General features: G+C 41.4%; 1 protein-coding gene across 3 annotated transcripts in view; it reads right to left on the bottom strand.

Annotated features, from left to right (window-relative positions):
• Positions 1-497: 497 nt before the first annotated feature.
• rab3gap1 (RAB3 GTPase activating protein subunit 1) overlaps positions 498-25671 on the bottom strand; it is an 88746-nt gene continuing 63572 nt past the window's right edge. For 2 of the 3 annotated variants that reach the window (XM_088315533.1, XM_088315534.1), the window contains 9 exons: positions 24605-24656; positions 18113-18457; positions 17363-17500; positions 16903-17130; positions 15250-15346; positions 9951-10054; positions 8576-8691; positions 5881-5983; positions 498-975 (listed from right to left, as the gene is read on the bottom strand). In XM_088315533.1, coding sequence (XP_088171659.1) covers positions 739-975; positions 5881-5983; positions 8576-8691; positions 9951-10054; positions 15250-15346; positions 16903-17130; positions 17363-17500; positions 18113-18457; positions 24605-24656 — 1420 coding nt within the window. In that variant the 3' untranslated portion in view covers positions 498-738. The other variant, XM_088315535.1, reaches the window with a different exon arrangement.

Raw genomic sequence — 25671 nt, 5'->3', positions numbered from 1 at the left:
TTGCTAAATTTGTCATCCAACTTGAAATCAAAACCAAAAAAAATATATGTATTCTTCCAGTTTTATTTACAAAAAAAAAGTATGTTTCAATCATTGTCATGTTGGAAGGTGACTAACCAATTGCCCAGTCTTGGTTGAAGAAAAACTTCTCCACAAATTAATGCTGCCCCCACCGTGCTTCTCAGTAGGCATGGTGTGTTTTTGGTGGTGTGCTATGCTTGGTTTTTGCCAAACATAGATCTTAAAGCTCAGTCCAAGTTCTTTCCACATGGTAACAGGAGCTTCCAGATGGGTTTTTGCATAGCGCAGACATGACTGTTTCTGGCACTTTTTGAAAGAGGTTTCTTTCTTACAACCCTGTTTTTTAACTGGGTGATTTTATATTGGCACTGTAAAAAACCCAGTCTGAGATAAAAAAACTAACAAAATTGAAGTAACAATTCATTAGTGAGCAGTATTACGTACATGTTTTCAAAAAGATCCATTCCGTGTCAATATGGATTCAGACAGAAGCCTTTAATAAATGTTAACATTGAGAGATTTTACAATGCATTAATGACAAAATCATGCATTTACATCAGGTACTCAGTATTTTCATTGCAAATAATTATTTTCCTTTTTTTCGCCCCTGAAAACATCATCTACCGTATTGTAGCAACGGGTATTGATATGCTAAACCACATGCATTGATAACAATGCGTAAAAGACTGTGTGATTGTAATCCTATAGTTTGAGGGATTAAAAGAAAGATGTGTCAGAAGAGAAGGCGCCCATGAGTCTGAATTCGTCTCTTGTCAATACACAGAAAAGCCGTTGAGGAAGAGCCTTGGAATACGGTGCTGGTCGAGGGATGCATGTACGCAACAAAATCTCCCGACCTGCTGGCGAAGGGAAGTCGTGAGTTTTGCTGTCTCCTTCAGTCAGCTTCCTTTCTTCTTTCTTTCTCTGTCCAGTTTCTATATCCAGGGTGGCAGTCTATGGGCAGACATGATTTGACACGAATCAGGCATTTTAAAAATTAAGAGTACTATTTTAATCACCCATATTTACTCACTCGACTTCTTTGAGTAAATAACTACAACATCCATATCAAGCAATGAATTATTTGCTTTACCATTTTGTTTCTGTAATATAGTTAATAAAACTAGAGCTACAAGCAGCCATAAAGGGCCCTCGCAGCCCCAGCAACGTTGGGGCACTGGCACGTTGGGATACTGGGACATTGGAATCGCAATTTATTTGAAAATTAAGTAAATCGGGTAAAAAAACAATTTTGATCAAACATAATCCCTATAAAAGACCAAAAACTTGCAAGGAAATGAAAATCGGCCTACTTCCTTTTGAGTTTAGAATCGGGCTTCTGAGACTTTTTGTAGATGATGGGCTGTTACATATTCTTCCAACTTTTGCTAGAGCTTGTTGACACGTTCAACCAGGGCTGCTTTGCCCAAAAATTGTGGGCCGTTACGGAGCCATTCTTCAAACATCACACAATAGGTTATTATGCAAACTTTGTGTCGCAATATGATAAAGGCCTAAAAAAAATTTTTTTTTTTAATTATTTAAATCTGGTCAACCTGTATGGAGAAAACACCATACATTAAAAAATATATTTCTTTAGCCAGTTCTTTTGTTTGATGAATGGGACAGCTGACTCTTGCAAGTCTGAAAGCTACATTGGCAAATGCTTCATGGAGAGACAGGCTTTACCTGTACAACTATTTAAACCTTTGGTTTCAATAAAAAAAAACAAACATTGTAATTAAATTGATGAATTACAAATGAGTACATCCTCAGAGGTCATGGGGTAGAATCCGCTTTTACTGAATGAAGCACATACAAAGGACGCACCGCACCGTACCATTGGACACAGATACATCAAGTCATGCCACAGCACTAAAACAATGGCTAGCATGCATTATAGCATGCATGCATTATAGCATACATGCAAGCATACATTTCAAGAAAGGCAGGTTTGAAAGGTCAAGGTGCAGTTAGTCACATGCCATTCGCTATCCCGCAGGTGCTAAAACAGCTTTTGTGACAACTCAACCAGCAATAGGTCAGACACACTGCCATTAACAGTAAGTTATCACCCTACGTCGGGGGATTGATCTCACTAGTCACCACACTCATTGCAGTCACGGTTTTAAATCAAAACCAAAACTATCACCCAACATCAACTGAACACCATACTAGCAAACAATGAAACAACTAAAACAAGGACCAAAGAAATACAATTAACACAAAACATGTATGTGTCATGCGATTTATATCCCAAAAAGCAGTAGCGGGACGTGCATTACCAACCTAGGCCTTCAGTGAAGTCCTACTTAGTCCGACTTGAATAATTTCCCCGAAGAATGCTATCATTTCATTTATGGTACCTTGGCTGGACAAATAATATAGAGAGAGACACTTGGGCACTAGTGAGTGTTGCACCATTTCGACTCACTAAAGAGCTTCCCCTGAAAGGTCCGTCTTGAAAATGTACTTGCAAGGATAAGTATATGGAATCAAATCCACATTTTTCCCTGCTTCGGCCATTGTCGTTTAAAAAAAGCAATAATATATTTTAGATTTTCGAACAGTCGCCATTTAAGACTTTCTGGTTGTTCTAGTGTCTTGATTCCGCATACCTCTGCCCCTCACAAGTGAGTATCCAATCACAAGTCGCGTTCATCACCTTCAACGTTAGGCCAGCAAGAAAGCTCACTGTAACCAAATCTGATTGGCTATCGCAACTGTCTATCAACTTTGAGAGTCGTTGACACACAGCACAGACACCCGCAGCTAAGAATCTGAAGCCTCCGCGAAAAAGAACGTGTCGCTGTATTATGAAATCTGCCAAGCAACACAAAATAGCCAAATTCTGATTGGACAAAAATTCTAACCTAAAAAACATAAATTCAATACGTAATTATGAGAATTATTATCATGATATAGGCCAGCAGAGAAGGCCTTGAAGGCCTTGCCCGCCCACCACAGCCAAAAAGAAATAAAATGAACACAAAACAAGTGATGCAAAGCTTTCTGGGAGTCCTTCAGAATCAGAAATCAGAAATCCCTTTATTATTGTCATTGTACAGTGTGCAACGAGATTAGAGAGCTCCTCTCTCCAGTGCAATATAACAATAATTTAATTAAATATATAAATTAGATAAATAAAATGAATAATGACATGGAAAATAATACGAAACTGGATAAATAAAAACACATTACGTCGCTGTTCTAAGAGTGGTTGTGTGTGTGTGTGCGGGGGTGGGTGCGTGTGTGTGTGTGTGTGTGAGAGTTCAGAATGGAGATGGCTCTCGTAAGGAAACAGTTTTTCAGTCCATTGGTCTTCGATTTGATGCACCTGTAGCGCCTGCCAGAGGGCAACAGGTGGAACAGGTGTGAATTCGGGTGAGTATTGTCTTTGACGATATTGAGATCTCTGCAGAGGCACCGGGTGGTGTAGATGTCTGACAGGGAGGAGAGAGGGCAGCCTATAATCCTCTGCGTTTTGACTGTCCTCTGGAGCCTCACTCTGTCTGCCTCAGTGCAGCCGCTGTACCAGGTGGAGACACAGTAGGTCAGCAGGCTCTCGATGGACGAGTGGTAGAAGGCCAGCAGCAGCTTCCTGTCCAGGTTGAATTTCCTGAGGACCCTCAGGAAGTGCAGACGCTGGTGGACTTTCTTTATCACTGCTGTGGTGTGTGTCCAGGAGAGGTCATCGGAGATCTGTACTCCCAGGAACTTGAATGTGTGGACTATCTCCACACACACGCCTTTGATGTAGAGGGGGGTGGCACAGTCTCTTTCCTCCTAAAGTCGATGACGATCTCCTTTGTTTTTGCAATGTTGAGTTGCAGTCTGTTGTCCTCACACCAAGCCTTTAGTCTCAGGACCTTCTCCCTGTAGGCTGTCTCGTCACCTTTCAAGATCAGACCGACCACATGTGATGCGCCTATAGACTGAGCAACTCCCTCAAACATCGAACCTGTCCCTTTGGGGGCATTGCAGAGTGCATGTTAGCACACCCTGCTGGCCAAATCTGAGACACCTATGCTTTCGAATTGAGTGTGACAAATACCTTGTCAGGGGTGCTCACACTTTTTCAGCATGGGAGCTACTTATAAAATGACCAAGGCAAAATGATCTACCTACTATAAAAATGCAAATTTATTTATAAATATATTGAGGATTTTTTGTACAATGTATGTTGATGTACCTTGCAGAACCGCATGAGCCAATCTCGGTGGCGGCTTTCGCTTTTGAAGTAAGTTGTCTGAAAAATGACTGCTGTCCTGACAACTGGCTTTTTAATTCCTTCACCTTTCTCTTCCTCAGCTCGCTTTTCGGCCGAAAGTCTGAATCATATTTTCCATGAACAGTCCGAAAATGCCGCTCCACATTTCCCTTCTTTGGTATTGCGATGGTAGACTGGCAGATGAGGCAAACGCACTTCGAAAATGTCATCATGAAAAACAACTCCTCCTCCCATTCCGTATTCAAGTAATACGTTTTTGTCTTCTTACTTGGTCCAGCACCCCCACTCATGTTGATATCCCCCTTGAGTTCAAGAGTATAAAACAAGCACTTAAAATTGGAGGTAACCAACTCGCTAGCTTGTTAGTTGTACTGCACTTAACACCGGTGTCTGCGCATCCGTGGTGACCTATGTGTCCCCAAAAAAAAAAAAAAAATCAGGTGTCATCTGACTGGGTGCCCTGTATCAATCAAATGACAGATAATGATAGGCTGACGTTTATTTTTTTTAATGTCATGCGATCTACCCATACTACCTTTCCGATCGACGTAATGAGCACCCCTGCCTTATGTGAATACGTTTTTTCAGCGATGGTGCAGGAGAAAGCTGGACAAAAGGCAGCTATTCACAATGTCGTCGTCTGTCTTATCATTCATGTTATTGCAAGCAAGAAACATCCCAGGTTTAGACAACAGAAACAAACAAAAACAAAAACCCCAAAACACACCACTCACATCTTTCTAACCAGCCATCTGATTGGCTGAGGCTGATAAACTCCCAGAATGCCTCAGTCTGATAATCTCCCAGAATGCCTCAGTACAGTTTTTGTAACCTGGTTTTGAAACCATTACTCTAAGGCACAGGTGTCAAACTCAAGGCCAGGGGGCCAGATGTGGCCCGCAACCTCATTTTATGTGGCCGCAAAGCGCAAATCACATGCGTCAATTTCCTGTTTCAAGCACTTTTTTTTCCACTTTTAACAACATTGAGATGTGAGATATTGCAATTTATTTGTTCCCAATCATCCCCTTTTAAAATAAATTGAAGAATTGTTGAACAAACAATTACTTACTGGCTTCTGAGTTCAAAACTGGCTTTCCATCAATTTGTTGTGTGTGTGTGATAACGCACGGTGATCATACATTTATATTGGTTCACATGTCACAGTCACAACGGCCCTCTGAGGGAAACCAGAACCACGATGTGGCCCATCCACAAAAATGAGTTTGACACCCCTGCTCTAAGGAGTGTGACCAGTGACATCCCTCCCCTAATGTTAATTAATGTCAATTAGATGTGTTGCCTGACATCTCTGATTGGTCTGAGCTGAAGTATGGCTTCTAACAGCTATCAGCATGCGCGAGCTAGCATGCGCCTCATAGTGCGGCGCGCCCAGTCTAAGTATTAAATACAGAAATAGCACCCTCAACTGGTGCTGCGCCCTTTGATACAGCGTGTCTTTTGGCCGTAAAAATAGGGTACTTTCATTCCCGTTATCTTTCTTTGACCCGAACTTTCTCTTGCTAACACACACAGACGCACGCCAGCACAAACACACAAACAAGTGCACGCGCATGCATGCACGCACACACACATGCATGCCAAAACGGCGATGTCGGGCTACTTACCTCTTGTGCATTCATAAACAGCTTGTGAATAGTGCCACCAATCTTTCCCTGACCAGCTCCACTCACCGCAACATCTGGCTCTTCAAGCAGAGAGGTAAGAAAACTGAAAATGAAAAGAAATGTTAAGTGGTCGATTGTTCAAGCGATGAACCTTAAATACTGACAGTTCCAACAAAGGCTCAATTTCCTTTTCGAATATCCTCCCTCACCCAGAACTCGTTTTCATTGTGAGCCAAGTTATGGTTGTCCTCAGGTGGCTGGTTAAAACAGTGATAGCACATGAACGTAGGATTGAGAATTTTGTTTGCGTTATGTATGCCAAAAGTTAAGGTGCAGCATGTGTCTTGGTTAGAAGGTCAGTTTAAAGTTCATACTCGGCACTGAACGTGAAAAAAAATTCAATGCTTATCTTTTGTGTAAATGGATAAAGATTTATGTTTAACCACTACAACCGCAATGAGTAATTATTAGATAATTGTACAGTTTAGGGTGCAAAAAATGTCTGTAGCAGCATTTTACAAGAGTTACAACTTGTTCTCTAAGAAGGTGCTGAATGACTAGATTCACAACAGGTGTTTGGTTATTTGCCCAACCAATGCATCCTCTGAATCAATTAGAATTGGTAAATAAACATCCTTCTTAATCATGCTGTTCACATTTTGACATAATGAGAGTAAGACAAAAATTTTTTTAAAAAACTACCAATTTTCAGAATTGCAAAAGTCAAAATAGGACGTTTTCTAGGTAATTGACCATTTAAAGCAGTAATTCTTAACCACTGGGACGTGGTCGGCAAAATAATTTCAGTTTTGTAACTGTGGGCTGCAAGCACTGCGGGGAAGCTTATGTTATCAATTCAGAGCAGTTACTGTTGTCCCAAAAAGCAAGCGTAAAGTGTTTTAGGGGCGTAACATGATGGCCTGCAGGCTGCAGACACAATTAGTTATCATGGCGATGCTCACTGACAATATAGTTTCCTGCCACTAGATGGTGATAAGGAGTCAGACCAATCTACCCTCTAATTTTCCATGTGTCTGGACATTCATACCAAGTACCCCAGCATACTTTGGACCACAGTGAGTAACATCAGACAAGTAACAAACTAGTATCACACATGTTCAGAACCTGAGATCATAACTTACATGACATCGGTATGTTTCAACAAAAAATAAAAATACCTATAATCAAATAAGAGGATACCATTGTTATAGCTAAAGCTGTTGTGAAATGCACTATATAAATAAAGTTGTATTGTATTGAATAGATATTTGTGTCTAAATGAGACAGTTTGTAAGAATCAGTAAGGCCTTAAGTACCGTATTTTCCGGGCCATAGGGCGCTCTTTAAAGTCCCGAATCTTCCCCAAAACAAACAAAGCGCCTTGTAAAGCGACGCGCCCATTATATGGACTAAGCATCACTCGCGACCATCAACCCTTTTACTCATTGGGCTGTTCGGAGTGCATGTTAGCACACCCTGCTGGACAAAGTCTGAGTCATCTATGCTTCTAATTGACCGTGACTTATACAATATGTGACTATTGTGTTTGGGTAATGGTGTAGGAGAAAGCTGGACAAAAGGGCAGCTGTCCACAATGTTGTAGTCTGTCTTATCATTTATGTTATTGCAAGCAAGAAACGTCCCAGGTTTAGACAACAGACAAAAAGCCCAAAGCACAACAGCACATCTCTCTAAACAGCCATGCACATCTCTCTAAACAGCCATGTGATTGGCTGAGTCTGAGTGGCTCCCAAGAAGCCATTGCTATAATCTTTTTGTGTTATTTTTATTTCTTTTGGGTATATAGATGGCATGAGAGATACATGTTTTGTGTTAATCTTATTTCTTTGTTTCATTGTTTGCTTGTATGCTGAGTTTTTTTTTGGTTTTGATTTGAAACCGTGACTCTAAGGAGTGTGGTGACCAGTGAAGTCCCTCCCCTGACGTTGTCTAGTAGACTATTGCCAAGACACCTTGTATTGGTTAGAGTCATTGTTATTCACAACGATTCCTAATAGTTTCATGACGTATGTCATTGAAATGGGGTGATAACTCTGGCAGCGATTCCTTATGGGATTGAGTCCTGGCTAGCTGGCATCAGCTGAGCCGGCGCGAACGCGGCCAGCGCGAACGCGCTGGGTTCGCTAGCGCGAACGAACTAGCGTGAGCAGCCGAGCTAGCGCCTTGTAACGCGGCGCGCCTAGTATATGCATTAAAGACGGAAATAGCACCCTCAACTGGTGTTGCGCCCTTTGAGGCAGCGCGTCGTATGGCCGTAAAAATACGGTATTTTAAGCCACTTTATGTTGTGAATCAGATCAATTTGACTTGGATTGTCCAGAAATCAATGTCAGTAAATTGGAATTTTGTAATAATTATAATTTAAAATAAATTCTGGCTTCAATGTTTACTATTTTAATACACAAAAGGTATTAGTGACTTTTCCATCAACAATATGCGAGTATATAAATACATCCATCCACTATCCGCCGCTTATTCGTGGTCGGGTCGTGGAGGAAGCAGTTTCAGCAGGGAATACCAGACTTCCCTCGCCCCAGCCACGCCTTCCAGCTCTTCCGGAGGGATCCCCAGGTATTCCGAAGCCAGCCGGGACGAGATGTTCGGGGCTTCTTGTGGTCTAGTTGACTAGTAAAGGAGTCAAGTTGAGTAAGCAAGCAATATCTCTTTAACTTACTATCTTAGTTTCTCTCTTTGTCCTTCATTCTCGGCTCCAGCAAAACCAAACTTTGTCTTGAGAGACCGAAACTGGGCAATGACCATCTCCATGGCAATCAAAAAGTCAACGCAATCCTATTGGAAGAAAAATGTCACAAATGGATGTTTCAAGATTTGAAGGGTACAAAATTCAAACCAACCATGTTTAAGCAAAGAGACCAGACAACTGGAGCTGACCGTCTGGAATGTTTAACTGAAATACACCATTTGATATAAACATAATGTCTCACAGTCAAATAACACTTTGAGTTTTTCTTAAAATGTTTTTTTTTGTTTATCGGGGATCCTGTGTTTAAGCTTTGCATGTACTGTACCAATTGCTTTTGTTTCAGTTGATCTCAGTTCTTTCCCATCTGCAACAGGCAATGACCTCCTACTATTCCCTTCACCTGTCCCATGATTTGTTTCAATCAATCAATCAATCAAATCAAAACACTCACTCATTCACTCACACCATCCATCCGTTAAGAGTGAAAACTTCCAATGAGGTATACAAACCTTTGACTGGTATACTTTTGGGTGGTTTTCAGAAAATATGGTACACAACGCTGACCTACTTCAGTATTTTTCTCCCTTTACAATCAAGCAGAGCTGGGCAATCCATTCCGCCCGGCCGTCCGGCCTGGCCGGATGTACATTTTTGAGGCGGGGGCTGCCGAATTTTAAAAAAGGGTTCAATTCCTCACGGCCGGAGGTGGATTTTAGTCCGGTCCACGAATCGCCCCTCAGGCGAGCGGCCAAATAGGAAAAAATTGCCTCCAAATCAAAAGCGCCACTACCAAAACTTACTTGCATTGGATTATATTCGTTGAGTTTATGTTTTCCGTGTGGTCCCTTAAGTGCACACAAAGGAATTGGCTCATGTTACGGGGTGAGTGAAATATCGTTTTATGTGAGATGCGGAGTAGTTGCGACAGAGAAGTTTAAAAAAGCAGTACAGTTGCATGACATGTGATTGGCTGACTTTATAGGCATAAAACAAGAGACATTGGGCACGTTCATGGAGAAAAAGAATGAGATGAAAAATAAGATGAAAAAGACCATAATCCCACAATTATGTAAGCGCATATTGTATATAAATAATAAGTACAAATAATCATACAAAAATGTAAGACCACTAGGTGTCACAGTTTACCTATGATAACCCGGTGAAGCCAAGTCTTTGATATGAGATGAGCGGTCAAATTTATTATTAGGAAAGATGCCTGCTCCGGTTTTGTTTCGGTAGCCAAAATTCATGACCAGAGACAATGTATCATGCTTCATGTTAACATAAAAAAATGTTTACTAATCAACGATGCCCAATAAGATTTAAGCTATTGCATGTTACTGACCTTTAAATTATTGTAGTCAGGATTGAATTGTTGCAGCAGCTTGCTCGCTTGAACTGTAGCATCCTGGATGTTTTTTTTGACAGCTGGTATGTTTTCAAATGCCTCTGTGGAAAGAAAAGAATAATAAAAAAAATCACAAACAGGTTTCAAAAAGCATATAAATGCAAAACAAAAAATTGTTTCTGTGACATATTTTTGAAAATATCACGATGTGTTACAACTGCAAATTACGTAAATTAGATCATTCGTATTGTTTAGCGATGATGGTATGATTATTTCATTAAAGACGGCATGAGTTTACTGCTTGCAATAAAAAAAGCGTGTTATTTCTATCTTTTTTTTGTTATTCAACTTCCGAGTTGCTTTACTTTGAGACGGGTGCTCATATGTTGACAGTGGAGCAGTAAAAAAAAAAAAAACGAAATTAACACACATGAGGTATAGAGCATTAATTTGATTGTTTTGGGAAAGAATTGACATTGTGATTTTTTCGTTATTTTACATTGTCCGTAGCTCAGAATCTCTAAGGCAAGCTAGCTGACTGTCGGAACTGTTAATTAGAATTAGAAATCCCTTTATTGTCATTGTACTCAAGTGTGCAACGAGATTAGAGATTAGAGAACTAGTGCTCTTGGAGATTTTATTTTATGTTATGTTATGAATTTACAAAGATTCATGTTTAGTGCTTATTGGTAAACTACGGGATTTAGAATTTAGAATTTACTGTGTTGTAAATAATGGTGTAGTTAATTTGATCATTCTGATTTGTGATTGACTGCGCATGCGCGTGTGGCGAGATCCCCCTTGTGCATACAGAGGAAGAGTAGACGATGTGCATGTTGTGTTCTTCAGTGGAACAAAATAAACGTGGGACAACTGCAAGCTTGTCGGTGGCTTTTACTTGTCTCTGCTACACATCACATACAAAGCAACAACGCATGTGCGATATATCCTGTCCGTTCCGTAACCAAAGATCAGTTGTAGACAAGATGAATCAGTCCCATGTACAGTACTGTCGTTCAAAAAAACAATACAATACACCACAGTGCTGGTAGTCGTGGAAGCAAAACAGCTTTTCACCGTTCCCGTAGCGTTCTCATAGTTCAAGTAGATTTTATCCATTCGTTGTACTGAACGCCATTGCTCACTGTACTGGATTGTGAAACTTTTAATACAAGAAAACGAAAGAGTTCCTTTGGGTCAGAGTGAGTACTTGAATGAAAGTGAAAGCTGTGGATAAAATGATGTGCCGCCACGGACGAGTCAGAACGACCTTCGACTGCCCGCACTGATTAACAAAGCTTACGAGAAAAGTGAATTTCTGCCATTACAGGAGCGTTGTGTATACATGATTGATATGTGAATTATTTGTAAAACTACTATTACAATTTGTGTTTTTCTGTTGTTTTGTAGTTTTCACGGTGCAGAATGCTGAACATGTTTGTTCAGAGATAAAAGATTATCGACACCCGTTTGAAATTCTCTGCGTCCTCATTCAAAATCCAAGGGGCCGCTACACAGAGCACAATACCACTGTAAAAAAAAAAAAAATCCGCGAAGCCGCAATCGATTAAGCGCGATATAGCGAGGGATTACTGTACAACTTTATTTGCATAGTGCATTTCACAACAGCTGCAACTGCATCAAAGCACTTAAGGTCAGTTATGAATTCATGTAAGATGAAGGCTTTGTTGTTGAGTGAGGTGTTAAAGAGAGCCAGTGTGAGGATATTCTGATTTATGGGAGGCAGTGAGGAACAGGGAAGTGGGCAAAAATTTGGATTTGACACTTTGAAATATTTTCTCTCATTATTGTAGGGAAGGAGGGGTCTGGCTGTGATGATGGATTGAATGTGGTAGATGGCAACAAGAGGGGACAGTGACAATGAAAGCTGCGGCTTGCAGGGGGAGCTCTGACAGGGGTGGTGGTGCTGTGAGGTGGTAGAGTTGAGGAAGTGGAAACTCTGGGTATGTCATTTGGAGACACTTAATATGTAGAGTGATGAACAGCGTGCTGGACGTTTGCTTGCCAGTGTTCTGCTGTCCAGCTTGTTGGGGTGAAAACCATCTCCCTTAAAAAGGGATGGGTAGCCCCAAAATGAATAAAAAATGTCAATTTCTTCAGTCGGGCCCCACTTATTTTCATACTCTACTAAGCTGTACTTATTTTTATTCTCAACCAAACCATTTCGCCGGCCAGACGAAACTCGTTTGCGGACCTGATCCGTCCAGCGGGCCGTATGTTTGACACCCCTGTTCTTAATAAATGTACTTTCAGTAAAAACTACAATAAGATAAAATCAACATCAAATATAATCCAAACAATGTGTAACTGTACAATTGAAATTTAAATGGAGCAAAAATAAATATATAATTAACCAAAATCTACTAATGGCGCTAACAAATCAGAAATTAGAATCAGAAATCCCTTTATTGTCATTGTACTCAAGTGTGCAATGAGATTAGAGAGCTCCCCTCTCCAGTGCAATACAACAATAATAAAATATATAAATTAGATAAATAAGAGAATAGTTAGTGCAATGGAAAATAATACTGAATAGGGTATATAAAAACACATCACGTTGCTGTTCTGAAACCCAATTTAAAGTACCGATTTGTACATTTTGTCTGGTAGTGTATATATAAAAAAGTACAATCTGGTAAATTCTGCAAATGATGCAACTCAGACTGAAGTTGGTCCCCACGCAGGAGTTGTGAAAAGCCAGTTGTGAAAGCATTATATAAAGATGTATTGTTTTGCTTTGAGTTGAGCCTCACATTCAGCAGACAGTCGTTTGAAATAATGGACCTTGCAGGAGGAAGTTGAGCAAGGTGTGGTCCTGTAGCACACACAAAAAGCTTGGGGTGCGTACCTTGCTGTTGCGGTGCACCTTGCCCTTGCTGTCTGTGGCACTGTTTGGATGCATAGGCGGTCAGTTGGCAGGGATGTGTGTGTAATGTTCAGTCTGGAAAACTCTGACAAACCATATTGTGGACGTGCTACAACAGTGTGGCTTTGTCGTAAAATAGTGTAGGTGCTATGTCCCGGCAGGGACACCCTGGGCACACGCCACCTACTCAAAGCTAGCTAGCTAGCCTGCACCTCATAAATCACACTGCACACGGTCCTACTCAAAGTTTTTACTGAATAACAGACCTGAGAATGGCAGAAGATCCGCCACAAGAACAACTTATAAACAAGCAAGGCAAGTCAAAATTTCTTATTTGGGAACATTTTGGGTTTGTCGTGGAAGACGACATGCAAAGAGCAAGCGGTGTTTCGCAGTTGTCTGCACCCACCAGCAACACAACGAATCTATTCAACCATTGTGTGGTTTACGATGATGATATGGTAAACCAAAGCAAGAAATCAACGAACCAGATTATGGCGTCGTCCTCAATGCAATCCTCAATTGTTAAAACCCTGTACGCAGCAACCCCTTACCCAGCGATATCGGAGAGACGCAAAAAGATAACAGAATCTATTACCCGTTACCTGACCAAAGGAATGAGTTCCATGAGCACAATTGACAACCCGAGCTTCAGACAAATGGTTAAAACATTGGACAAACGCTATGTTTTGCCGTCGGCACACCACATTTCATGAGCTGCTTTGCCTGCTTTGTATTGTAGTGTCGCAATGAAGTGGCAAATGAATTACTGGCAGCTGACTTTGCCGCCATCACAACAGACCTGTGGTCCAGCCGCAAATTGCGGCCTTATATTAGACTAACCATTCACTTTATCAACAGCACTTTTAGCTTGAAGGCAAAATGTCTCCATATATCATTTCTACCAGAGGACCACGCAGGTGAAAACCTTGCCAATGAATTGATGGATGCCTTAGTAGCATGGAGTTTAAAGGAGGAGAAGCTCATCTGCCAAACAATAGATAACACAGCCAGCGTCATGCTAGCACAGTTGAATGGATCGACAAGTCTGTAATGTTTCGGGCACCGACTTCCCTTAGCCATTGGTATGTGGTTTTAATTTTTAATAACACATGATGGATGCGCAGAGGAGGGCGCTGCTCCAAAAAAGAAGAAAACAGGATTGGGCAGATTTTTCAAAGCAAGCACTGATAGTGAGAGACCATTGACTGGGCGCCAAGAGCAGGCCATTGCTTTGAAAGTGCAGGCCTACCAGCAATCCAAACAGTTGGATCCAGAGGAAGAATCATTGAAGTGGTGGGGGGGTATTGCACAAACTTTACCGCCGGCTTTCTAATCTAGCAACAAAGTATTTATGTATTCCAACAATAAGCTCATCTTCGGAAAGGGTCTTCAGCGCAAGTGACAATATAGTGTACTATTTGCGAGCATCTCTAAAGGCAAATCACGTGAACAGGCTGGTGTTCCTGGCTAAAAATCTGTCAAGCTTAGGAGTTCTCATCTAATGCATTTTTCCCCCAAAAATACATTACAATTTGCACTTTTGTCAACATTGTTAAAATAGTTGCAATTTTACAATGTATTGTACCACAGTGAGTGAGTATATTTGAGTTTAAAATTTGCACTTGAGAGATCAATTGACAATTCTTTGGCAATTTATAAGTGTATAGCAAGTAAACACCAATGCACAGTTTGTTTATACAAAGAAACCATACTTGAATTTTTTTTCATTTTAAAATACATTTTATACATTTTGTTTGGCAACTAACATCATTATAGTTTTTTAAAGAATTGTATTTATATTAATATTTTTTTGTTAAAACATGTTTTGTGGCCAAAAAAATAAATCATCGTTTGAATAATCGTGAGTTCAATTATCACTAAAATAATCTTGATTCATATTTTTTTCACAATTGAGCAGCCCTATATGAACCTCAGTTTCCCTCACCCAGATGTGAGTAACAGAGTCCCCCTGTGGACATTCCTTTGGTGTTGAGGCGAGAGTTTTTTACCCAGGTAAAATACATGCCTTGGCTCAATAAGGTTCGGAAAAACTGCCCATTTGTTTATCAAACTAATGGGGATTTAGGGTGGCCACTTTCAAAGTCTGTGCTCTTGAAAGGAATGGTTTGGGTATTTGTGTGTGTTATACATGTGATGAAGATACTTATTAATGTTTACAATGGTCAAATGAAAGGTCGACGAACTATGGCTAATTTGCTGGAACCCCCACCATTGCAAAGCTGCTTTGGGCAATAAGAAGTCATTTATGTACAGCTCGATTGAACAAGATAATTGGCCTCACTGTTCAAAAACATTTGAAGGAAGTACCAGTAAAAATGTACATGCAAAAATATGAACTACTTCAAACCACTTACAGAAGCGTGTTTTTGAACTAGCGTTACTCACCTTCCTCTTTCAACTTCAAAATTGCAGCATGTATTATGCATGGCAGGAGATGGCAAGTCAGGTCTGCAGGTTTCTGCACCTCCAGATAATGCAAGACCTGAAAAAACAAACAAATTCCAAACAAGGTTTGCCAAAGAATAATTGTCAGTTTATCCCACATTTATTGGTGGCGGGCAGCCAAAAATGAATTTTGGCTTCTACCTCTTTGTTCTGTAACTGTAACATGTCATTAAACTCCAGCATGTCAGGTGACGGGATGCATGGGCTCCACCAATAAAAACTAAGAATATGAGTGGCTTGGCCCGACAGAGAAGAACAAGCTCGTGAGGAAGGAGCACAAGGTAGATGGGACGAAGCTATAACAAATGACGTTTTCAGAAAAACTGTGACCAAAAAGTACAAAAGTTGGAAAAGCTTGAATTTTTCATGTCATATTAAGTGGTCTCTCTATTAATATAGACAGAAGCCACACATCTGCATAATAGACAATAGCTATTGATTTGTTTATATTGTTAGCCTCTTGGGCGGCTACTGCCCGAAAACAGATGGATGGATGAAAAGTCCATACAATTCAGAAAAATTTAAATGTCAAAATGAATTTGCCTCCAACATGTCCAGGCTGTTCACAAAGGCGTAATAGAGACATAATCCCCCCAAATATAAAAAATTAAAAATAATAATAATAATAAGTAAACCTCTACGCCGAGGTTTTTCAACTTTCACAAGGGTTTCTGGTCCCCATTAACCACCAAAAACGAGGGATCACTGAATACCTATAAGGAAACAAAAATCACACTTACGGACGAAATGTATATGTAGAACTCCTCCCAGACTTAGTGGTATAACCGTATACCATACACGGTGGGATTTTTGCCATAGAGACAGCGAATAATTTGAAAACGCTTCAAAGATCTTTCAAGTTTGGCATGCTTTCCGAGTAACAACGTAAGATGGCCTTACTTCTCTCGACAGCAGGTAAGCTACATTGTTAATCCATTCGTGAACTCATCCATGGAACAAGCACGCACACACACACACACACACACCCCCACCCCCACGCGCACACACACACACACGCGCACGCACGCGCTCACGCACACCCCAACATGCACACACACACACACACACCCACCCCCACACCCCCGCACACCCCCACACACGCGCACACGCACACACACATAGCATGGTGAAATAAAAACAATGTGGGGAAAATATCATTGAGCTCTGTGAGACCGAGCGGTGTCAAACACAGCCAGTGAGAAAGTTCTGTATCTGGTGAGTGGATTAAATTGTTTACAACTGTTGAACTGTCAGCCGGATAAGATTTAGCAGCCAACACAGCAATCGGTCATCAGTTTGAATAGGAATGTTCAAACATTTTCTTTCTGTGGAAGGACACCTTCCTCTACTTTGCTCGAAGCAACGCTGGTGTGATTATCTCAGCCAACAAACACTTGAGAGACTCAGCGTGCGTTTCCGTCAGTTGTTAGTGAAACCGGAGTCAGTTATTGACGGACTTAAAAGGTCCGCTGGTACTAACTCGGTTAATGATGATAAACGGACAAAAACCCACTTGCGTTCTGCTCAATCCATCAATTCTTTTAAGTTTCCTGTTATTTGTCAGCTCATTGAAGAGTTGAGATATTTTCTGACCTTTTCTGCTTCTTTGGTGTCATCAAAAAGTCTCCTCTGCCGATGTGCAGGTACAGGCTTGGCATTCTCCCAAGTTTCTTCCCATATGTTGCCTGGGATTTTCATCCTTGGACTTAGCTGGCCTTTCAACGCTATTTGACCCTTCTCGTCGACAATCTCATCCTCCAAAAAATCCCTGGGGGAGTACCAGCGAACAAAGTCCTCAAGAACAGAAGCTGGGTTGGCTGCCTATAGCAAAAAAAAAATTAAATGGCACGGTTTATTCATTCAGCAGCATAATATGATACAATATGCAACAACACTATGAAAGCCACTACTGAAAAATAAATTCTTGACCCTTGACCAGTATTCCCTCTAAGAAAAACAGAATGCAACGTGCGCAATCGCACACGGCTCTCAACTTCTTGACGAACAACGGCCATTGGTGTGTTGATATAACTGCCTTCTTGGTGTGTCTCACCTTAAATGACTCCATGTCAGACAGAAGACAAGCACTTTGCATCCGAGCACGGAGTTGGGCACCTTCGGCTGATGTCCCGAGTTTAGCAAGTATTTCTGACTGCTCCTCTAATAAATCCTCAGTCATGGGAGCAGGTTCCTGTTTCAACACAAAAGCAGTTAATGCAATTACACTCATATTGGCATACACAGAGGTGGACGTTGCGTCAGTCAGATGGACGCCAGTTTTGTTAATGGTTGATGACTGATGGGCCAGTTTTTTTTGTTTTTTTTAAAAAAAAGACTAAGCACTGACGGAAGTGAATTTTCATCCATCAGTGTAATCGTCACTAACTGCGTCCATCAGTCTGTCACTGACTGACACGTGTGTTGAAATGACGGACTAACTAATGGACTGATGATTACAATTTGGTTTGCCACAAAAATGACTGACTGATGAATGACGGCCAGGTACCCTGGGTGCTGGCGGACCAGCAAAATTTATTAAAATGACCACTGCTGTACATACATCAACAAAAAAGAGACAGCTGTGAGAAACATCCTCACCAAGTGGCCACTATAGAATATGAATAAAATATGAGCAATTTTGATCTCACCGGCTACATTATCACAAATATTTGCACATTGGCTCAGTAATCCACATAATTGGTTAATAAAATATTTTATAATATATTAAAATAGATAATATATTAAAAAACATTCTGCCCAAAATAAACAAAAGTAAGTAAATAAGTAAAAGGGGAAACTTTACTTGTGTCACAGGAATAAAGAGAAGCTCTGTAGAGTTCAGAAGGGTCATGTTGTGACAGGGGCGCATCCTGCCCTCTGCTCTAGTTTTACTGCCATCTTTTTCCCTTTTAATACATGGAGATTCAGTGTCCCCCTGATCACTTAAGCATTCAAAAAACTCTTCTTCACTGTCACTCCAAGAGTCCAAGGATTTCCCAAGTGACACAGCAGTTATTTGGATGGATGAAGTTGCTGCCGTAAATTCTGTCAATTGGCAGATATTCTGAAAGGCAGATTCACTGTGTCTCTCAGGGGTCTTGCAAATACGATCTCTGGCTTGCTTCCTCTTGATGCAGCAACTCAGCATCTATGCAAACAGAAAAAATAAATTGAAAAAAGTGTTGTTTCTAGTGGTGCTGGACTGTATCACGGTTAGACCTATTTCCAGTTAATATTTTGGACTCCACAATAACATAATGGCAGTTGATTATAGATTATACAATAACCAAGGACCAGATTTCTATAGCGTTTTTCTGGACACTCAAAGACAACTCCCAATGGATACATTTTTTATGCATTCATACGTTCACATGCTGGCGTGGTAAACTAGGTCATGCAAACACTCACAAGTTTGTGTTGTTGCACAAGAATTAGAATTGGTGGGCAAAAATATTCCCGTTTGTTAGATGATTATTGTGCTATTTTCCCCAAAAATCCTTGGTTATGTGCCCACAACTCAAACAAGCCTCGGCTGTTTGGCCCAATGTGCCAATAGCCCGATGTGGACAGGGCTGCGGGAGCCCTTTTAAGCTGCTCGCAGTTGTACTTCTTAAGTCAGATTCATTTTATTTGACCGCTGTGGGTTTTTATTTCTTTTTCACATGTAATCAAATTCATCATGGTTTAGACCACTGGTATAAAATAATACTGCTAATAAAATAACAATAATAATAAAAAACATTTTAAAAGACAGAGCTGAGATTGCAAAATTGAAGTGAAATCTATTAGTAGTGTGGCCTTTAAAAAACAAATTTGATCAACTGTTTTGGCATTTGTGGTGTCACAAATATATTTGGCTCAGAATGCTTGGAGGACATGTCAGGATGTGTTATGAACTACACATGTCATGATTAATGAATGGCCAATGAGTTATGATGGCTACCTAGCTATAGCACTTGTCTTGGCATACATCTTAAATAGGTATCGATTGAGATTTTGCTCAAACATTACAGACTTGTCGTGTATCTCACACCTTAATATTGTGTACCAACACAGGGTTATTGTTGATTCAGTGAAAATTAAGAAGGAAGGAGATTACATTTTAATGCCTAAATACTTAAAAAACATTTGCATAATCTCAAAGTTTGAGCATACGATTTTATGATCACAGCTGTCAAGTAAATCCAACTCAATGAGTAAGCGGTTGGGCGGCATGGTGCCGACTGGTTAGGACGATGGCCTCACAGTGCAGAGGTTATGGGTTGGATTCCGGCTCCGGCCTTCCTGTGTGGTTTGCATGTTCTCCCCGTGCCTGCATGGGTTTCCTCCGGGTACTGCAGTTTCCTCCCACATTCCAAAAACATGAGTGGCAGGTTGATTGAACACTCTAAATTGCCCCGAGGTGTGAGTGTGAGCGCGCATGGTTGTTCGTCTTTGTGTGCCCTGCGATTGGTTGGCAACCAGTTCAGGGTGTCCCCCGCCTACTGCCTGAAGACAGCTGGGATAGGCTCCAGCACCCCCTAGTACCCTACTGAGGAAAAGCAGTACAGATAATGGATGGATGAGTAAGCAGTGTGTACTTGGTAATTAAAGGGCTTAATAACAGAAAAAACATTCGGTTGACTGATTAGAAACATAATAAAAGCCATCGCTGCCCTTTGTCATCGATTCCGCTCGTAAGAACAGACAGAATTTCGAAGCGCAGCCAAGGCATTGAGGGGAGTCCGTTTTGGTGGCATCAGCAAAGTATCACTGCTTTTTGCAGATAAGGTACTGTTGGCTTTTTCAAGCAGTCATCTCCACCTCTTGATGGAAAGGTTTGCAGCCTAGTGTGAAGCAGTTGGGATGAAAATCAGCATCTCCAAATCTGAGACCATGGTCCTCAGTCGGAAAAGGGTGGCGTTCCCTCTTCGGGTCAGGGAAGATAGCCTGTCACAAAGTGGAGGAGTTCAAGTATCTTGGGGTCTTTTTCACCAGTGAGGGTATGATGGGGAGTGAGATCAACAGACGGATCGGTGTCGCGTCTGCTGTGTTACAAACATTGTAATCGGTCTGTCATGATGAAGGAGGATCTGCGCCGGAAGGAAGGTTCTCGATTTATCGGTCAATATACGATCCTACCTTCAAAGTACCATGCAACCTACCATCAAACTTTGTTTCATAATTCCTTCTTTCAGTATCCTCGGTTGTACATTTTATCAACACCTACAAAAATTTGGCAGTGTGTCTTTTATATCCATGAGCTAAACATTAAAGGAAGTCCACCATTTTGGATTTACTTTGGAATTTTTCAAGATTTTTGGGCCTTTCAATGAGATCATATTTTTATGAACTCCTCCTAGAGAATTTATCTGAATGTTTTCAAATTTTGCGCGCTTCTTCAAAAGTTGTTTAAGATGAACATTTATTGAAATCTTTTTATTTCGGCATACACTGTTGCCATGGCGATGCACTGTTGATCTAAAGAAAATAATGCTGTTTTTGAGGGTCTAAATCTGTGCGAAAAATCATGGATCTTTTAACTTTTAATCACACATTTTTATGACGTGTTCCCAGTTCTACATTTAACCTAGCTCTATGAAAGTTTGATGGTATATGTAACAGCCCAAGACCTACTGCACAGGAAGTCCTTCATTTTGAATTTTCTGTGTCACAATTTTGGGGCCTTTCATAGAGGTCATACTTAAACAAACCCCTTCAAGAGAATTTTTCTGATCATCTTTACACTTTGAGCGCTTAAATTAAAAATGTTTAAGATGAAAAGTTTTTTGTTTTTTAAATCTTTTTATATCGTTATACACTGTTGTCATGGCAATGCACCTAAACCTGGGCGAAAACTCATGAAATTTTAGACCTGGCATGAAAATGAATATTTTAGTGATTTCAGATTTTTCCCAAAAACATCTAACATCTAACATTTGTATTGAAGCGTTCCCGGTTCCACTTTTCATGTTTATCTGTGAGAATTGGGAGGTATGCAGCCCAAGACTTACACAAATGTTTTTTGGAGTCATATGCTAAAAATAACAGCAAGTCCACCATTTTGACTCCAATTTGCCTTTAAATTTTGTGACTATTTGGGCCTTATATAGAAGTGATATTTTACCAAACTATGCCTAAAGATTTTATCTCATCATCTTCAAACTGTTTAAAATTTTAAGTTGTTGAATAATTTTTACCCGATAGCACAATGTTGCCATGGTGATGCACCGTTTATGAAAAAAAAGAGACTGTTTTTGAGGGTCTATATGTAGGCGAAAAAAGACCTGGCAAAAACATTAAGATTTTAGAGGGTTTTTGTGCAGTTTCTAAAAAGTGGCTCAGTAGACGCTGGTGGACCTTCTTAATCACTGCTGTGGTGTGTGTCCAGGAAAGGTCATCGGAGATCTCTACTCCTAGGGACTTGAATGTGTGGACCCTCTCCACACACACACCTTTGATGTAGAGGGGTGGTTGGCACAGTCTTGTTCCTCCTGAAGTCGATGACGATCTCCGTTTTTGCAGTGCTGAGCTGTAGTCTGTTCTCCTCACGCCAACCTGTTAGTCTCTGGACCTCATCCCTGTAAGTTGTCTGCTCTCCTTTTGAAATCAGACCGACCACTGTCATATCGTCAGCAAATTTGACGATGGTGTTGTTTCCATGGGTCGGGCTGCAGTTATAGGTGTAGAGAGTGTACAGGAGAGGGCTCAGCACGCATCCTTGAGGGGAAACGTTGCTCAGCGTTCGGGTGGAGAGTGTTTAGGGGCCGAGCGTCACAGTCTGGGGTCTGGTCAGAAAGTCGAGAATGTCCAGTTTGGTGATGAGGATGTATGGAATGATGTGGAATGTGTTAAATGCCGAGCTGTAGCCCACAAAGAGGACGCTGGCACAGCTCTGCTGTTGTTCCAGGTAGCCCAGCACAACATGCAGAGCGGTGTCGATGGCGTCCTCAGTGGATCTGTTAGCTCGGTATGCAAACTGGTAGGGTTCCGGTATTAGAGAAAGGCAGTCTCTGATGTGCTGGAGAACCAGTCTCTTAAAGCACTTCATGATAACTGGTGTGAGAGCAACAGGACAGTAGTCATTCAGGTGGATTGTGGGTGACGTTTGGGGACAGGAATAATGGTGGAAGTTTTCAAGCAGGAGGGGATGATTGCTGTAGCCAGGGAGCGGTTGAAGATCCTGCAAAAAACATGTGATAGCTGGTGGGCACATGCTCTGACTACTTTGCCTGGTATTCCGTCGGGTCCACTTGCTTTCCTGTGGTTTACTGCCAGGAGCGCATGCCTCATATCATGTTCCTCTAAAAAGAGTGAGGGGTTTGAGGCATGGAGTGCGGGGGTGTGGCGGTTGGGGTGAGTCAAAGCGAGCAAAGAAGCAGTTTAGCTTGTCCGCCAGCGATGCACTAAGGTCTTCCGGTGTTAGCTACCTCCTCTGCAGTTGGTGATGCTCTGTAGACCCTGCCACACCTCCCGTGGTCTGTTGCAGGCAAGTACAGAGCTCTGTCGACTGACCTGAAGGCAGTGTCACAGGGCTTAAGTAGTGAGTGAACCGGGCTGGATATCCAGGGTCTCGTGCTTGGAAAAGTCCGAATGGGCTTGTTCAGGGACACAGTTTCCATATAGAACAGCAGTCTGTCTTGTGTGTAGTCCCCCAACATTTTAAACATACTGTGGTGCAACACCTGCTTAAGAAACCTGGCCTTCATCAAGATGTGCCGTCGAATTTTAGACCCATTTCCAGATTGCCTTTTATTTCTTAAATTCTGGAAAAGGTGGTGCAGATGCAGTTGAGATCCTTCTTGGATGATCACAATGTCATGGAGGTTTTCCAGTCAGGTTTCAAGAAAATGCATAGTATAGAGTACCCTGCAAAGAGTTGTCAATGATATCCTCCTGGCAAATAACACTGGAGACTATGTGTGCCTTGTCTAGTTAGATCTACCTGGACCACAGTTTTCTTCTGGCTCATACACAACACAAGGTGGGCATTAGTGGTGTCGCTCTTGGGTGGTTTAGATCCTATTTGACTGGCAGGACATTTTGCGTTTGCCTAGGTTGCACTGAGTCCCGTTCTGCCTCTTTGTCATAAGGTGTCCCACAAGGTTCCGTTTCGGGGGCCCTTGCTGTTTTCGTTGTACTTGCTGCACCTGGGTTCCATCTAACGAAAACATGGAATTTCCTTCCATTGCTATGCCAATGACAGATCTATGTCCCGCTGAGAGGAAATCAAAATATGGCTGTCACTTAATTTCATGAATTTCAACGAAAAGAAACCAGACGTTATAGTGTTCGGTCCCAGTGGCCCTTCTACTTTCAATTCTGTTGACCTAGGCCACCTAGCGTCTGATCTAAAGCCAACAGACTCGAAATTAGGCAGCTGGCTAAAGTGAAGCCCTTTCTTTCTCAGCACCAGTTTGAAACAGTGAACCATGCCTTCGTTACATCTCGGCTAGATTACTGTAATTCACTCCATTTACTTTCGAGTCAGCCAGTCCTCCCTGAAGCGCATCCAACTGTCTCTGAGCAGCCTGTGACTGAGACCAGCCTTGTCATCATTGTGAATCATGTAAAAAAAACAAAAAAGCAAACAGGAGGTGACAGTGGTGTAAAGTTGAAACTCCTGATAGAGTGAGGCTTGTCTCAAAACTTGAAATCTTGAAAGGACCTGGAATCTCGTTAACTTTGGAGGGGTGAGAGGTTATCCTCGCTCCGCCTCCGGGTGGAAGTGTTCTTGACTGTTGAAATTCAGACTTTGGCTGAGGGAATTTTATGGGCACAGTATTTGGCTTTTTTAATAACCCAGAACACAAGTTGGCTTTTTTTGTATCCTTGATAACTTTTAGTTTTCAAAGTAACAAGCTAATGAATGCTGCATTGCAGCATTTTAGTGATCCTCACGGCTAGCATATTCAAGCTAGCAACTGAGGGCTAAATTGATTGTAATGTTGAAAAATGTTAGCAATATTTTCTATTAAAGTTTTCTTGAAAGAAATATGTAATGTTTTTTTTAATATAAAGTGAACTTGTATGAACAATCAGAGTTCCATTTAAAAACTTGTAATCCTGCATTTTATAATTAAAGAAATAACTACCTGAGTGGTACACTCGCCTGACGTGTGCGCGGGTAGCGTTGGATCGGTTCCCACTCAGTGACCGAGTCTGTGGGTGCCCTATGACTGGGTGGCGACTAGGTGTAGTGCGCCTTTTGCCCATAGTTAGCTGGGATAGGCTCCGGCACCAAAGACCCACCCCGACCCCCGTGACGCTGTACAGGATAAGCAATGTGAATGATGACATGACATGACATAAATACCTGCAACTTCTGATGAAGAAGACAACAGCGAAGATCAGGTGGTTCATGCAATCTGTAGATTGAAGTAGCAAAACAGAAGACAAAATTTAGCTAATGTAATAAATTACATTTATAAAGGACCTTTCATTTAGACCAGGGGTCTTCAATCCTGTTCCTCGAGGGCCGGTGTCCTGCCCGTTTCCACCTCTCCCTGGTGCAACACACTTGAGCGATCTTTATCTTCTTTATCTATGTTCTGCAGACCTTGCTGATTATCTGATCGTTTGAATTAGCGCTCTCTCTCTCTCTCTCTCTCTCTCTCTCTCTCTCTCTCTCTCTCTCTCTCTCTCTCTCTCTCTCTCTCTCTCTCTCTCTCTCTCTCTCTCTCTCTCTCTCTCTCTCTCTCTCTCTCTCTCTCTCTCTCTCTCTCTCTCTCTCTCTCTCTCTCTCTCTCTCTCTCTATATATATATATATATATATATATATATATATATTTCTATATGGAGTGTTTGTTGTGGTTGGTATTTGTTTGTGGTTGAGTGCAGCTGTCCATTTCAAAACTGCAGTAGAAGATATTTAGATTGTCAGGGAGTGCCTCACACAGACGCAGTCTGTCACAGAGGCTTCTCTCAGCAATGTTAATTTACTTTGTCAGTTGGTTTGGGGCCCATTAGTACAGTGCTCCAAGGTGGCTTCTTTGGCGTGATTAAGTTGGCCGAGTTTGGCAGTGAACCATGACAGGTTATTGTTGAATTAGCGGAAGGTCTTAGTTGGGGCAAGCGTCCTCACAGACACTTATGATGTTACAGAGTCCACGTAGTAGTTCAGGGTTCCAGTTGGAGTTGCACTGGCACCGAAGTCAGTACAGTCCAAACATTCTTGTGGAACCGGCTTTGCTTCATTGGTCCACCTCTTCACAATCTTTACAGCCTGCACATTTGAGTCTATGCCTGTATGTTGGCATCAAGTGTAAGCGTTATACAAGTGACAGCCCATTTACCATTTAAACAGTTGAAGCGTTAATAGGGGACACTCATAAGTGTGTGTGCGTGTGTGTGTGTGTGGGGGTGTGTGTGCGTGTGTATTT

This window comes from Idiotropiscis lumnitzeri, chromosome 14 (genome assembly GCF_059441095.1).
Source record: "Idiotropiscis lumnitzeri isolate Australia: NSW breed Sydney's pygmy pipehorse chromosome 14, RoL_Ilum_1.0, whole genome shotgun sequence".
NCBI classification, from domain to species: Eukaryota; Metazoa; Chordata; class Actinopteri; order Syngnathiformes; family Syngnathidae; genus Idiotropiscis; species Idiotropiscis lumnitzeri.
Note: the sequence above shows the minus strand (reverse complement) of the source record. Positions and strands in the feature narration are given on the sequence as shown.